The sequence below is a fragment of the Symsagittifera roscoffensis genome, chromosome 10 (assembly GCF_963678635.1).
Source record: "Symsagittifera roscoffensis chromosome 10, txSymRosc1.1, whole genome shotgun sequence".
Classification (NCBI taxonomy): domain Eukaryota; kingdom Metazoa; phylum Xenacoelomorpha; order Acoela; family Convolutidae; genus Symsagittifera; species Symsagittifera roscoffensis.
Genome location: NC_087071.1, coordinates 7106534 through 7122475, shown reverse-complemented (window position 1 = coordinate 7122475; position 15942 = coordinate 7106534). Strand labels below are relative to the sequence as shown.

Here is a 15942-nt window from a genome sequence, read left to right as displayed (position 1 = left end):
GACAAAGAAAATTTTTTGAAGTTGCGCGAAACCTTTTCTCTGAGAATTGAATTTAAACAAGATTTTTGTTAATTGAACCGACTTGAGTTATGTCCTAAGGTCTAACTCATAGAGTAATTTCAGATAGGGTACACCGTCTGCTCGTCACGCTATCTTATTTTCGGTCGGATAGAGTCGTGCAACTTCTTAGTCTAAAACAGATCTTAATCTTACTCTTATATCTCTTAGTCTCAATAGATCTAGAGTATACTGGTTTTGCTACGAGTCGGTCTCTTGGAGAAAGCAACTAAGTTGTAAATTAAATTCAAATCTCTCTAGTGCTGAAATTACAAGTAATTTCAGCACTTACAAATAAGTGGGTTGTTAGTTTGATGGAGTGTGATTGGCTAGTCCTTAATATTTTATAGGGATAAAATATCTAAATTATTACCAATATTAAATTATAGTTTGGATCTGGTTCCACCCAACCGGGGTTTACAGAGTTTTTTGTTCTTTGACATCTATCTGTAACGGAGGGTGGATGATGGTCGTTTGTATTTCCCGAGCATCATTTTCATTCCGTTCATGGAGGAGGAAGCTCCAGATAGCTGGAATCGTGAGTATCGTTTTGTCATTCAACAATGACTGTGACCGCTAACAAAATCAATCTGATTTCCAAATGGCTTGTTATGATATTTTGTTCTTGTTCGGTGGAGAACTGTGTTTCGATCTTGTTTGGGAGTGGCGTGAAGCTCGAATTTGGAGGGGATGCCTTGTAACTTGGATCTGTACGTCTTGAACGTCGAGGTGGTCATTGGTCTGATTCAATGAAGTCCTTTGCTGCGATGTCAAGACGTACTTCAAAATCTTTGAGCATTTTTTAAGATCGTTGTGTTTTTTCATTATCCTGTAGTTATAATAGAAAAATATCAATTCAATTTTAATATCATCAGCTTTATTTGCATATTATAAATATGAGTTGTCATGTTTAGTTTTGGTTACTTGTGTGATTCACTCCAAACGCAAAATCAAGTAAGACAAATATTCTACCAGCTACACTTGCAGCGAAGTTTTTTAATAACCAGGTTATGATTTATCTGTTAAAATCAATCTTGACTGAAAAAGAACTTTCATAGTTCGTATCAAGCTTCGAATTTTCATATTGTGTATTGATCAGTTAACTATTCATAAGTTCATAAATCATCTACTCATAAATTATAAACAGTGTAGAAATGGATTCAAACAGGTACTAAATTAATCTCTTTCTTTTTGAACTGATTCTTTTTTTTCCATTTCAATGTCGCCAATGATAACATAACCTCAAAAATTTCAATCAAAACCTTTGTATTTGTTAGATCAAAATGGCGACTTTATAGCCTTTGTAGTTGTCATATATCCGATCTGGACCCGATATTATTTTTGCAGTTAATGACATCTTGTAACATGCACATGTAATTAAGGTCCAATATCATAATCGGATAAATGACAAACGTAACACTATAAATTTTGTGAATTTGTTGAAACAAAAAAATTATGATAATTTCAAAATATGAACAAATTATTCAAAGAAACGAATTTTTGTGTCCACGCTTTCACGAAAAATATTGGACAACCTTGTTTTCTTTTGCTTCCTCTGTTTTTTTTACTTCAGACTGGTTGCGAGGGACCCCCTCACTCGGAACTACTACGGGGGTGCCCCCCTAGACTACAGCTACACCCCCCAATATGCACAGTACACTCAGTCAACTTACACGCAAGGAGGGATCGGGGGCAGAGATAATCTTTACTATGGAAATCAACAACAACATCATCAACAACAACATCAACAACAACATCAACAACAACAGACGAGCAGGTGAGACATTTTTTTTTCAATTTGAAAATCAGTTTTGTAAAAAACTATGAAAATTTCCAATAATTCATTTTGTTTTGATTCTAAACGTTTGAAATTTTTTCAAAAATTGTGCTGAGTCTTTTAAAACTTTTTGAATAACCTCGAAGAAAAAATTTTCATGAAAAAATTTCATTAAAAAAAAAACAAAATTCTGGCGGGCGATTGTCGGAAATCTCAAAAATAACTAAAATGTATATTGTTTTGTAAATTGTAATTTATGAAAATAACTCTGAAGTAAATCGTCAAACATTTCTTTCCGAAATACTTTGCTTAGTGCCCAAAATTCCACAGAAAAACAACAAATTATTTCAATTGTTTATTGTTAGAATCACCCTTTCAATTTTTGACCATAGAGCCCATTCTATGCCCCAAATCATGGCCCAACAGCATGTTGGAATGGGCAATATGAGTCATCAGTATCAGCAGAAGATGAGCTACCAGAACACTCCGGCGACTCATGGCAGTTCAGGATTTTCCAAGCGGATGTTGATGAAAGAACAGAAACAGGTCTGATATAAAAAAATATAAAGCAAAAAAATGAAAATCTGTCAATATAATGAAGAAAAGCAAAATCCCTGTTTAAAAAAATTAAATGTGAGAACTATTTTACTATGGAGACAAAAAACTTAAGGCTTAAGACTTTTCATACAGAATTGATGTCTCAAGGTCAGTTATGCTTGATTTTGCCAGATTGATATTTTTAATTAGTTTTGTTAGTTTCATTTTTTTTACTGATTATAATTAATATCAAAACATTGAATAGACAAAGCAGTTCTCAATCCAAAATAAGTAACTTTCAATTTTCGGCAAGTCAATACATGCATAATTAGAATTCAGATGCAAACTTCTTCCGAAATAGGCTATTTGCTTTTTTTAAAACCGCCTGTTGTAGCTAAACTTTTTGCTGGTATAAAAGACTAATATAACCCGGGTTTACCAAAAATGCTTATCATTTAATTCTCATAAATGGGAAATTTTTTTTCATAAAGTTCCATACAATTCCGTACATACAGAAAATTGTATGAAATCGTTATAATAAACATTTTCCCATAAATGGAAATTGAATGATATGGGTTTTCTCCATAAATCAAAAAGTTGTTTTTTGTTGCTACATTTATTTTCTGTTAAATTTTTGGATGTGTTTGCAACCGAACACAAGTGACAAAGACCTTGGTTACTCAAAGCACCAAAGGCTAGACGGTCTTGCATTTACAAAGCATGGAAAACGACCTGAAATGTCTTCGAGATGTCTTTCAAAAATTATATAACAAAAGTAACAAACTTTCAAGTTTTGGCAAAATTAGTCAATGATAATTATTTTAAATGTTTGAATTTTCAGTTTATCAGACAATGATCAAGGCATACAAAAACACGCCATACAAAATAAATAGGAAATTTCAGTGTTTTGAAAACAAAAAGTTTAAGTGAAAAGAAAAAAATATATTTTTCGGAAAATGTTTGTTTGCGTAAAAAAAACAAACAAGTTTTCGGGGCAAGTATTCAAAATTTCTACTGAAAAATTTTTGTGTCGTATATGGAAATTGTATGGTAAGCATTTTTTTTTCAAAAAAAATCAAATCAGTTTTTTGGTCACCACTCTGTTCAACTGTTCTCAAAAAGCCGCAGAAATGGTTTAATTTTTTTTCTACTGTTTTTCGAAAATGTATGAAAAATGTATGGCAAGCATTTTCTCTATACACTTGATGTATGGAATGGTATGAAAATGATTTTTATTGTATGGAATCGTATGATAAGCAGTTTCGGTGTATGGAGGTCAACCCGGGATTTTTTCCGATAAACATCATTGATGAGAATATAGCTGTTTGTTTTCAGAAAAACGTTATCAGGCAATTAATTAAGGGTGCATATACTAAATAGTCCAATACAAAATAGTCAAAAAAATCATGTAATGTAGGAAAAAAAACAGTCCAATACAAAACAGTCCGGTTTAAGGTTGCCGGCTCTAAATTTCGTAGTAAGTCCTACCCTCTGTTGGCAGGCTCGCAACCCCTTGGTGCGACTGAGGCGTTCAGTATTTTGTTCTTTATGTTTGTTGAACAAAGGGCAATTCTCGGCCTACCAGCTTGTTAAAACAATTTTTACTTGGGACTGTTTTTCAGACTGTTTCGTACCGGACTGTTTTTTAGTTCATTTTCATACTTTTCCGGACTGTTTTGTTTTGGCATGCTTTGGCCAGATAAATTCGTAAGGTCAGATAAGTTTTCATGCATAAGAAGTTACTCTATGCAACAAACTTTGAGTTTTTCAGCAGTTTTTTATTGCAATTTTAATCTTTGAAAGAAGATGATGCTAAGAGTGCAAAACTTAAACGAAAATTCTCTGACATAGCTTTTCGAAATTTTAATGATGAGCTACTTTGATCAAATTATCTATCGAACTACTTTGGCCAATTTGAAACAAAAAAAACGCGTTTTTTGTTATTGTTAGAGGGAAAAGTTTTAAAAACAAGCACGGAAGGTTTTTTGCTGATGTTTTTTCATGCAAATAAAGGTGAAAGCCTGGAAAAAGGTTCTATTTTCCAAACAATTCATCAAGATATTCTGCTGAGTTTTGTTTCACCCACTGAAATATTTTTTTCTAACTTTTGAATCCCACGCAAATCACAATCAAAATGAATTGAATGACAAATCATAATGAAATCCTGTCAATCGGGATTCAAACAACAAGTTGAAAATTGGATTTTAGGGAAAATCATTTTCTAAAAATTCAATCTTTTAAGATGACGCTTGTGCTTAATTTTTGAGGTTTTTTATTTGATTCGCGAAAGACAATAAATAAGACCAAAAGTGAAGTTTTAACATTTTTTTCAGATATTGGCTTCACGCCACACTCGAATGATGGCCTAAACTTTTTATTTTTCAAATAAAGTGGTCGAAACATTCTTTGCTACTTGCACAGTGACCGTCTCCTCTTTTTCTCAATTTTTTTGCAGAGTTCTAATTGATATTAAAAAACACTCTTTAGAAGATCTCATGTTTTTTTTCTGTCAGGTTCAAATAAAGTAGTTCTGAAGATTTGTTCCATTTATTCAGCATGTTTTGCAATTGAGAAAAAATGATCTTCCAAATCTTGGGCGTTAAAGCAAAATTTCAACAAAAAATTTATTTGAGGAAATCAAAAAAGTTTCAGCCAGTCTCGTAAAAAAAAGAAACGTTATGCTCTCTCAATTCCAAGAATCATTTTTGTTCAAAAGCTCAAAATGAAAGATTCAATGGTAATTTTTACATTAGCTGTTGATTCTTTTTTCGATGATTTTTTTCTGCAGAATTTAAAAAAGTAGAAATGATTTTTCTAGTAAAAAAACAGAATACTTCTCTTATGGCGTATCTTTCTTCTGCAAATAACGTTTCTTAACTTTTTTTAAAAAGAAAAAGTTAAAATTATATAATTCTTTTTAGAGGTGTTGCAACTGAGAAAAAAAAACAATTATCACCTCTTCCAAAGTTTTTATACCAAAAAATTCAATAGTTGGTTGTAATACATTTGCAGATCGTGCGATTTGAGGAAAAAAAATAATTTTCTCACGTTTTTAAGCTTGATAAAGAAAAAAAATTGAATAGTTAATTCGATTCTTTCTATAGGTGATGCAACTGAGACAAGAAGCGAAGCTGAATCGACTGCCACTATCCCAGACAATTCCCTCATTAGTGCACTATTGCCACTCCAACATGCAGTCAGACCCCTTCTTGAACGGGTCTCTAAAGGACACCAACCCCTGGGTGACAAAGAAGAGCATGTGTAAAGTGCTGTGATCGGAAAATTGACACCACAAAAAAGTAGTCACAAAACTGGAAACTAGAAAAACACTCTTTCAATATAAAAATTATAAATGAAATTGAATGTTTTGACTGAAAAAAAATCATATTTAATTCTATTTTTTGAATGAACAAAATAAAGGTCAGTAATATAAACGTTCTAGTTTTGTCTGATCTAATCTTCCCATTTACTGAAAAAAAGGCGAGAATAAATCCGAGGTTATGCTTTGAAAGTTAATCCAATTTTTTAACTTTAGCTTCAAAAATAACATCTTTTTGGCATTTTGGCCAGTGTTATTCATTTGCTAACTCCGGTAGTCGATAAAAGTGATTGAGTTTTGATGTTTTTTTTTCGATATATTTATTGAAAACATACAATAACAAAGATATACTTCGCCTTTGATATTTTAAAATGTCTTTAGGGTTTAACTTGCCCCAATTTTATTGAAACTCAATCTGGCAGATGACAACTGCTCGATGATCGATTCAAAATCAATTTTTAACCAGATACAAAAAGTTGATTTTTTTTGAAATACAAGCAACATTTTTGCAACAATTAAGGTCAGGTTCAGAGTTAGAGAAACAAGAATTGAAAAAACTGCGTTGCAGACTGGGAATTAGTCTGAGATGTGAATTGAGTAGCAATTGTTCAAGAATGCAATGAAAAACTGAATAAAATGTTTTGACAAAATCACAAAACTAAACGTTTTACAAAAGTATCATTAATTAGTTACTGACTAATAAATCAGTTTGCAATCACTTGTTGACCTTGTTGAAGTTAAATCAGTTTTGACTAGTTTATTCAGTTTTGACAACCAAACTGAGTCTCTTCAAATATTCTGATGGGCCTTGCATCGGTCTGATCTCAGCAAATTGATGAGCAGAAACAGATCTATTTTCTTGGACAATTGAAGCAAGTCTTTGTTTATATTTCACAGAAAAAAAACGAACAAAAAATCGCAGTTTTTTTTAAAAATCGCAAGCTAGCTTCCTATTGTTTTTAGTTTTTTTTCGTTCTTTTTGTTATTTTTTTTTTTAGTTACAAGCAATTTTGGTTCCTAGCTTAAGCAACAAATTTAAACTTTTTTTACCTTTGAAGCAAAAAATTAAGTTTGAGAAAGCAATTTGAATTGAAACTCCATAAGTTCTTACCAGTTTCAGGAATACAGATTATGAAATTCGAATTAAAATTTACGGTTGAAAATCAAAAACATAGCAAGAAGTTTTCGAAATTTTCTTTTGGGTAAGAGGCTTGATCGAATCGTCCAAGTTAAAAACTAATAATTTTAGTTGTCCTATTAAAAAATTAAAAACTCCATGAGGCTTCTTGCAATTTTTTTGTTTTTCGACCGTAAAAATTAGTTCGAAACTCAGATTCTGTATTCTTAAAATTGACGATGAGCATTTTCGCAATTCAAGCTGGTATCGTCTTCTCAAACTTAATTTTATCGCCTCAAAGATCAAAATGAAGGTTAATTTTGTTGGTTAAGCTGGGAACTAAAAATGTGAAAAAGAACAGAAAGTAACAAAAAGAATAAAGATTAATAAAAATAGTTTAAAAAATATTTTTAAAAAAAACAGAGTACCAGGCTATACTTTCAAAATTGTGCGAAACTTTGATTTGATTCTGTAAAAGTAAGTTTCCTAGTCCTAAAACGTTGGCAAAATTGACCGGCTTATCAAGGGTGGAATAAGGGGGTGACGTTTTTTTTCAGGAATTTGAACCGAACACCACCCAAAGGCTTTACTCTTCGGTACTTCTAAGTTACGACAAACTTTTCGACCACAGATTCTCAATATTTGCTAAAAGCGCTTTTTGGCGCTAACCGTTTTTGAGGCGGAATCAAGCAACCAAAATGCAGAAAATTGCAAAAGCGCGGAGAGTGCGGATTAACGTGTTGGTCGTTTTAGAACGAGCAAATTTTAATATTTCAAAAAAGATTAACCCATATTATGAAACCACACTGTATATTTTGTGATTGTCAGCAAAATCCTCAAAATGAAAGCTGAATCCCGGAACATGTTTCAATTGCCCAACACGTTTATGGAGCGACAGTTTTGTGGGTTCAGAAAAAAAAACATAAGGAAAAAAGGATTGGCAAAACTATATGGATCTTAGAATCATGCTTTTTTTGGTTTCTAATTTTCCTATATTAATTTTTGGTTTTGGTTCAGTGCAATTCAGTTTTCTCCCCTCTTTTAACTGAGTTTCAGATGTTTATCTCAGCTTATAAGCTGTTCATTTTATCCATATGCATCCAAAAGTTAGTAAAAATTGATCACAGATGACTATAAGCAACTAAAACAAAAATTACAGAAAATACAAGCCTTTTTCTCTCAAAACAAAATTTTTTGTTTGATTTATGTATCGATTCTGAACCCAAGGGGAATTTTTCTTTTTTCTGCAAAACCGGAATTGATTCTAGTCGTATACTTCTTTTATCGGGAGCAAAAATTGTTCAAAAAGTTTGAATGATTGTGAAATTGTTCTAAAATTTTATATTAATTTCCTATTTATAGTCAGCTTTTTCTGATAGTCAGGTAAGTCCGTCACACGAAGAAATACAACTTCAGCACCAACTTAGTTTTTTTGATCAAAGTATTTAATCAATAGTGATCAAGTTTAGTTCTGACACAGATGGAGTAATTTTTCATTGTAAAACTCATTTTTCTCAAATTAATTTGACTTTAAACAAAAAAAATTAAATTTTTTTCCACATTCAGCTGAAATAAAATTGCACAATTTATTTAGATGTTTTGCGAAATTTAGATTTCAATATTTTTGATAATATCAGAAACTGTGGCGCGATTTTTTGTCAAAAGAATTTCTGTTTCATTTGTCATACAAAAGCATAAAATTATGGATTCATTCAAAGTTATAGGCAAAGATCAGAAAATTTTGCGGGCAAATATCTTTCGAAAAATACACTTGAGCATAGAAATTATCTTACGACTAAAAATATAATTGTGTACGAAAATAATGGAACAATTTTTTTTCTTGTATGTTTCGTGATTCGAGGTTAACCCGGATAGTAAAATTGACTTTTTTATTGTCAAGCGGAATATTTTTTTGTAGAATTTTGTAGATTATAACCTTCTGAAATTTTGTTGGCCTACATAAAAGTCCTACTTTGCGATAATTTTGTTAGCCATTCAACCGATCCATTCGGCCTATTTTTTGCTTGACAAAAAAGAAAAATGCTTCTTTTTGTGTTTCATGTTGGGACAAATCTTTGCGAAATAAGTTGCAACACATTATTCTGCTAAAAATCTAAGCATGTTTTTCTGGTCGTTTTTTTCTAAACTAACCGCAATTTGAGAAAAAAAAAACGTTTTAAAATTTCGATGGATTTTCGTTTTTTACCAGATAATTTAAATCAGCACTGTATTCTCTGGTTAGCAGAGATTGTAGATAACAGGTAAATTTAACATCAAAATAGGAAAAAAAAACAATTCAGTCAAGGTATTTTTATGCTGCCGCGTGCTTAGCGTCAAACCATGTGAAGTAAACGTGCGACTACTACAAAAAGCACATACGTATAAAATCAAGCATGTTCTACTAGCACAATCTGATGTGTTATATCGTTTCACTGTTAATCAAAACTAAAAAATAACTAAGCATATCAAATTATATAATCGATTAGACTTGATTTACATCAAAATTGAAGATAGTGCAAATTATCGAACGCAACACGGAAGAAAAATGGATCTCACTTCTGATATTTCTGATACCGAAAAATTTAATGACAAATCGAAATCGAGAGTTGAAGAAATTGATAACCAGCTCTCAGAAACTGAACCACAAAACCAAACCAAATCCGAGCAAAGCATATCTGAAAAACCACATAATGAAAATTTTGAGAGTTTACCACCTAATATTGGAATTACCAACGACACAAATTCAGACGGCAAAAGTTCCGAAGAAAATCCGACCAAAGAAAATCAGACAAAAATTGAAAAAAGTGATGAACTTGAAGCTAATGTAAATGATGCCGAAAGTTTAAAAGCCAAAAAATTGGAGAACAGAAATCTTCACGAGGAATCCGGTAACAAAAATCTGGAAAACAACGAAAAATTAGCTGAAAACTTTGGAGCCGACAGTTCGGAAAACAAAAATTTTGATGTCACAAAATCTGCTATAGAGGCAGCCAAGAGCAGTGGAAACTTAGCCGAAAGTTTGAAAGTCGACAATTCAGAAGAGCGAAAAACGAGTAAGGAGATGGAACAAGACGTGAGAAGAATGGCCGAACTGAAAGAACAGCGTGAACGCGATACACAAGAGGTGAAAAAACGAGAACTGTTGCCGAGCTTCAATTCGTTATTGCATGGAAAATGTGTCAATCTGTGAGTACAAGGGTACAATTGTTGTATAAACTTAAGGTTTGGTTGACCAAAACTGATGTCGTATTGTGGTACCAATTGTGGGATTTTTTGGGTGGTCCGGAAAGTCCTGAGTAGAAAAGGGAGAAGGGGAGGGGCGTGAAGTTCTTTTGTGAAAAAAGGCCGTAAAATTTTTCGGGATGATTGAAACGAAAAGGCCGATGAGCCGTACTTGATTCTTAAACTGACTGCGATTTACTCATGATCATAATTTTGAGGCGCCCTAAACGACCCGCTCCCCCTTGCTTCTTTTTCAAAATCCAGTTTTGAAGCCGACCTACAAAATATTTAGAAAAAGTCATATTAAATTTTTTTAAATATAATCTTTCCCTCCTTTTTTAAAAATCCGAAGATCTACATCTTTGTATTTTATATCTCTACTTACTAAATCTCCGTTTTTGAATTTTTTATAAAAAACTACGACCAAAAACTCAAATATTATCGGCGCGTGTTCCCCTTCAAATTTAGGGAACCCTTCGGTTGGTGATGGGGCTCGAATCCCTGAGAAGCAAAAAGCGTCCCCACCCTAAATTGGGCCCTGTATTTATTTTTCAGATTGAGAGAAGCCGAAATCTTTCTTCAGAAGGGTGAAAAAGACGAAGCGTTGACCAAGTTAACAAAACTAGTTATGATTCAACCAGCATCACGTCCGTCTGAAGATGGCCTGAAATATCAATTAGGTCTTTCCTGTTATTACAACTGGCGCATGCAAAAAAACAATAAACTGTTTCCAAACGATATCTACAGTTTTTAAAAACTTATTTAAACAAATTATACAAATTAACGAAAAAAAATCTAAAATGTCTGGAAAACAACATTAGGCCAAGACGACCAGCATCTTGTTAACTATCTCGTCATTGAAAAAACCGTGGGGAAGTCGTAACAAAAGTACCCAGGTACATTTTTGTATATGTTCTACCATTGAAAATAGTTTTTTTTCACGGGCAAAAACTCTAAACTGATGTTCCAGGTAAAAAAAAATTTCGTTGATTTGATAAAAAAAATAAAGTTTAGTTTTCAGGTGGGGGCTCTTTGCTGGCTTAGGAAACTTTAAGTGTGAATTTTTAGAGATCTTTTATCCAAAAAGTCTTTAAGTCTTTTTTACTGTTTATGTTGCTGGTACTGCAGTAATTTGCTTTGACATACACGAACAAGCAGCTAGCGAAAGAGGATGTCTAATCTGAGCCTCGAACCAGCGTTCTTCTGATTAAGAGGGAGAAATTTTACTAACTATAAAGGGAAAACTATCACTGTTCTACCTGTTTTCTAGTTTTTGGATCCTACTTTTCTGAATTTTTTTATATCATATACAGTTCATTGGATCAATTAAAAACAAAACTCCCCTCCCCCTCCCCCAAGAAGCAAAATACAAGGGATGATGCTGATTGACTCTTAATTTTCAAAAAAATAATAAAAGAAAAATAATTTCACCTCAATCGGCTACCTTCCTTTGAGAGTGCAGCGGGGGACGCTGCTCATTTGATCCATTTGGAATATATTTTTTACCCGCTTATCTATCTCAAAAACACGGTTAGCAGGCATCTGATAACACTTTTTTTGGTTGCTAATTTTCGAAATTCCACTTGGGATTAGTAATAACAGGAAAGACCTGATCAATTAGCCGCCGCTGACTTAGCAGAACCTTACAAATTGCGAGCTGAGATTTATTTGGACATGTGTGATTTCCAGTCGGCTATTTTGAACTACAAGAAAGTGTGCCATTTGCAGCCGGAAGAAGCCGGACACTTTGAGAGATTAGCTTTCATCTATTTCTTCTACGGACAAGTGCTATTCGACCAGGTAGGACCTTTTTTATTTCCTTTTTGTTACGACCAAATGTTCCGACTACATTTATTCCGACCACTTTTGTTCCGACCAGTTTTATTCCGACCACTTTTTTCCGGTCATTTTTATTCCGACCAGCTTTATTTCGACCATCTTTGTTCCGACCACCTTTGTTCCGACCACTTTTGTTCCGAATTTTTTTCCGAGCACTTTTGTTCCGAGCACTTTTGTTCCGAGCACTTTTGTTCCGACCACTTTAGTTTCCGACCACTTTTGTTCCGACCATTTTGCTCCGACCAATTTTGGTATGATCTCTTTTTATAATAATCATAACAAAATGTTCTCATTACATTGTGGGTATTTGATAACTTCACAAACCACGCGAGAAATTTTTGCTTGGGAGAGCACCTACAGGTTCGTTCACAGGTTTTTCACAGCGCAAATTGAGTAGCTCTATTTCTTTCAAATTTGCTCCTATGACCATCCCTCTAGGGGTGCGAAAGAAAATTAACTTTTCTGAGGCTCACTTATTCCGACGCCAAACAAATGTACGCCAAACAAACTTCTTATTGGATCGATTTTTATATCATATCATAACCCGCTACTAGTGACTCGGGTTCGAAAAAATTAGTTTTTGTTTCACTTTTTTGACACATGACACTTTTTCGAGCATGGGAGACTTTTTGAAAAGAGTTGAAATCTGAATAATTTTCAATTTTTTGTCAAAATTTATCTGCAAATATTTTTCTACTTTTTAGGCGGTCTTTTGTGCCAATTGAAATTCAAACCCAGCGGGCACACGGTGTGACAAAACTTATCTTCAAGTTTTTTATGTTTTTCTCACTGCGGGCATACATGAGAAAGAATGTAGAAATAGAAAACGTTTCTTATAAAGGTTTCAAAGTTTTGTTGATCAATTGATTTCTCAATAATCAGTTAGTATTTCTCAAACAAAATGTATACAACTACAAGTCGCGTAAAATTGTTAACGGTTTTTGACTGTTTCATCACTAAATTTTTTTTGTGGGAACAAACATCGGTGTTTCATCGAAGTCGATCGCCTTTTTTGTCAAATTTTTATTGCTTTGTTTTCACTGATCTCATTCCTGGAGAATAATTTTTCAATAGTTCTTCAATCCCTAACTTTTTGTTTGCATACACGGACCAACTATACAGTGTTGTTTTAAATCATCCGGACAAAATGCACAAACTTGAAATATAAAATGCTTTTTTTATACTGGTTTGATTTTAGATTACAAAAGACGACATCCAAAATTTGCCTAAAATTTTAACAGAATTTATTTGGTGTAAATTGTTTTTCCTGAATACGGACGGCCCTAAAATTGGATTATATTTAGCTTTTGCAATTAATAAAAAATTACGCTCAAAGTACCTGGTCAATAACTGACACGTTTATATCCAAGTGAGCCTCTTTTAGAAACCAACAATTTATAACAAGAGTATTGATAATCTCCAAAGAAACGTACATATTTTTGGCTGGTAGCCAAAACTGTCGTTTTTCTACATGTAAAAAGCAAAATCTTTGCTTAAAAACAAATTGCAACTGTTTTGCACAATTTTTTCGAAAATTTTACACATCTATAACTTTGTGGACTGCGTAAAACTTAAATGTGCACATTTTTTTCTTATCAATTAACTTATTAGTTTCAGTGTAATTCTTGATTAACTAAAAAAAAATCAAAACGATCCATTTTTGGGGAAAAACTTTGGTTGCAAATTTATGAACACAACTCGCATCATGTTTATTTTGATGAAAATCTAAGCATTTTTTTCTTCACTTTTTGTCTAACCTCATCCCAATTTGAGAAAAACACGTTTGAAGTTTCAGACGTTGTTTATTATGTTTGGTAAAATTAAATTAGCACTGTAGCTACAATCAAGATTAAACAACAAGTTCTCATAAAACTACTACACTTCTCGGTTTTCGGGGTCAAGCTCAAAGTCGTCAAATAATCAAATTTATTTAAATCAAGGTATGCTTTTGACGTTGGATAATGGTCTAGATTAAAGTTATTATCAAAAAACAAGCAACCTCATGTCAAGTTAAAGCCCTGATTGTTCCTTCTGCTCGTTAAAGTAATTGATCTGTTATTCATAACGTTTTTTTGAAATAAAGCTGATTGATGAGTTTTCGAGAAAAAATTAGGAGTTGAAGAAAAAGAAAAACAGTTTTTTTGAATTTCATCGAATCAACATTCTGAGCGGAGTACATATTGGTTTTAATCCCGTGTACAAAAGTTGTTGCACAAACTATTCAAATTTGAACATTTTCTGAAAAATGACGAAACGTCGTTTTCGCACCAATTTTTTAGAAAAAAAAGGAAAAAAAAACGTATGTGCTCTGATCGTTTTTTTTAATATTGAAGATGCCAAATGTTGGTTTTGATAAAAAAAAAACTAATCAAACTTAGATTTCAACTCAAAAGTTTTTGTTGACAATGTAATTGCAGTGAGACTTTTTTTCATTCAAATCAGAACTTTTTTAGAAATGTTCATAACTTAATTGAAATTGTTTTGAACAGCTTCCAACGGTCAGACAAGCTTTTTTATTCCTGTTAACTGTAAAGTTTTATTTCTGAAGTTTTCTAAAAAAAAATAAAAAATCTTTGGATAAAAACCGCGCTTATCCAAAGAGTTGGAATCCCAATCTGGTCAAGACATTATGGAAAATGTATGTTGACAAAGATTTCAAAAAACAATGAATAATTTTTTGGGTGAAAATTTGTTGTTAAGTTATAAATAAGAAAGACATTTTAAGCTTCATCATTTTGTTTTTAAAACGAGAGTTAAATTGTAAAAGAGTTAGCTGCCTAAGTATTCGATACTTTTTGTTAAATATATTTCTGATTCACATTTTCAGGACATTTTATATTAATCTTGATTTCGAGACTTGTGTTAATTTCATTAGTTTTAAATCTTCATTCTTGATTGCGTGTTTTCCATTTAAAAAAAAAATTAATTTTTTTATCATTTTCCCCGTTTTCTCATTTTTGATCGTTTTTCATGTTTTCAAGGGGCCGTTGAAGAGCCATGTTCCAAAATTTTTTATGGAACCCGGATTCACAAAAAAAAACTAGTTGTACTTTTTTCATATTGAAAAAGTCTTATGATACATTTTTCATCAGGGACCGATCTAGGGTTTTATCGAGGGCAGGATGCGGATTTTTGAAGAAGCGAAAAGTATAAATTTTTTTAATCAACCAAAATAATGTTCCGAGCTCTCACTAATCACTATAAAAACCGGTATTTGAAAAAGTTCAAAAAAAGAGTTTTATAGGCACTTTTTGGAAAAAAAATTACCAAGATTTGTTAAGATTGGCGCCAAATGCGCTGCTAGAAAAAAATTAGGGTTCGTCAGCCAAAAATGGATATCTCAAAAAATTTCAAAGGGTGGACTCTTTGTGGTGGGCTTGCGTTTTTTGTCAGTTTCGAAATTTGAATTTTTAAGAATTCAAATATTAATCAAGGCATAAATGAACGAACCATGCAAGAAGTAGAAGTTTTAGAGTCCGCTGTTTTAAGAACTTTTGAACGAAACGTAACCAGAGAAACAAAAGAGGAACAACTTTTGTGTATCCAGTACTACGTTATGCACGTTAAAAAATTTTGTTGGCAAATTTTTTTTCTCCATATTACCAATCTATTGTTTCGGCACAAAATTTGTGTAAACAAACATTTGTTGTCGCCATCAAAAAAGATTAGTCATACAATTTGCATATATGGAATTAGTATGTCAAATTTTTATGCCAAAATTGTTTTTTTAAGACGATTCATCGAATTATATTCCAAAAGAAGCAAAACGTTCTTTTGATTTTCGATCACACAATTTAAGAAAAAATCGAGTGATTATCATTTTTTCATAGACTTATTTTATGGAATTGCATGATTAATTTTTTCCGTGTATGAAAGTCAGTCGTCAATCTGGGAACTTTGAGATACGACTTGTCTGTCACCTCCACGTTACAAAATGAAGAACTTGTTTGTGCACATATGATGGTTGTTTGTGCAAATAGGGGGCAAATAGGGGCAAATAAGTCAATAGGACAATGAGACGACAGAAATTTAAACGACACGAATGTATTATATTCCAGAATCACTCCAAATACT

General features: G+C 32.5%; 2 protein-coding genes across 3 annotated transcripts in view; both read left to right on the top strand.

The window, feature by feature from the left end:
* Window positions 1-1052: 1052 nt before the first annotated feature.
* Window positions 1053-5723, top strand: LOC134855497 (calcium-responsive transactivator-like). The gene is made up of 4 exons (XM_063872035.1): window positions 1053-1225; window positions 1631-1834; window positions 2227-2380; window positions 5476-5723. Exons 1-4 carry the CDS (start codon window positions 1212-1214, stop codon window positions 5644-5646), a joined length of 543 nt encoding a protein of 180 aa, XP_063728105.1. The 5' UTR covers window positions 1053-1211; the 3' UTR covers window positions 5647-5723.
* A 3442-nt stretch (window positions 5724-9165) lies between these two features.
* LOC134855338 (tetratricopeptide repeat protein 16-like) overlaps window positions 9166-15942 on the top strand; it is a 32579-nt gene continuing 25802 nt past the window's right edge. For both annotated transcript variants that reach the window (XM_063871835.1, XM_063871834.1), the window contains exons 1-3: window positions 9166-9993; window positions 10585-10709; window positions 11651-11829. In XM_063871835.1, coding sequence (XP_063727905.1) covers window positions 9353-9993; window positions 10585-10709; window positions 11651-11829 — 945 coding nt within the window. In that variant the 5' untranslated portion in view covers window positions 9166-9352. The remainder of the gene's footprint in view (window positions 9994-10584; window positions 10710-11650; window positions 11830-15942) is intronic.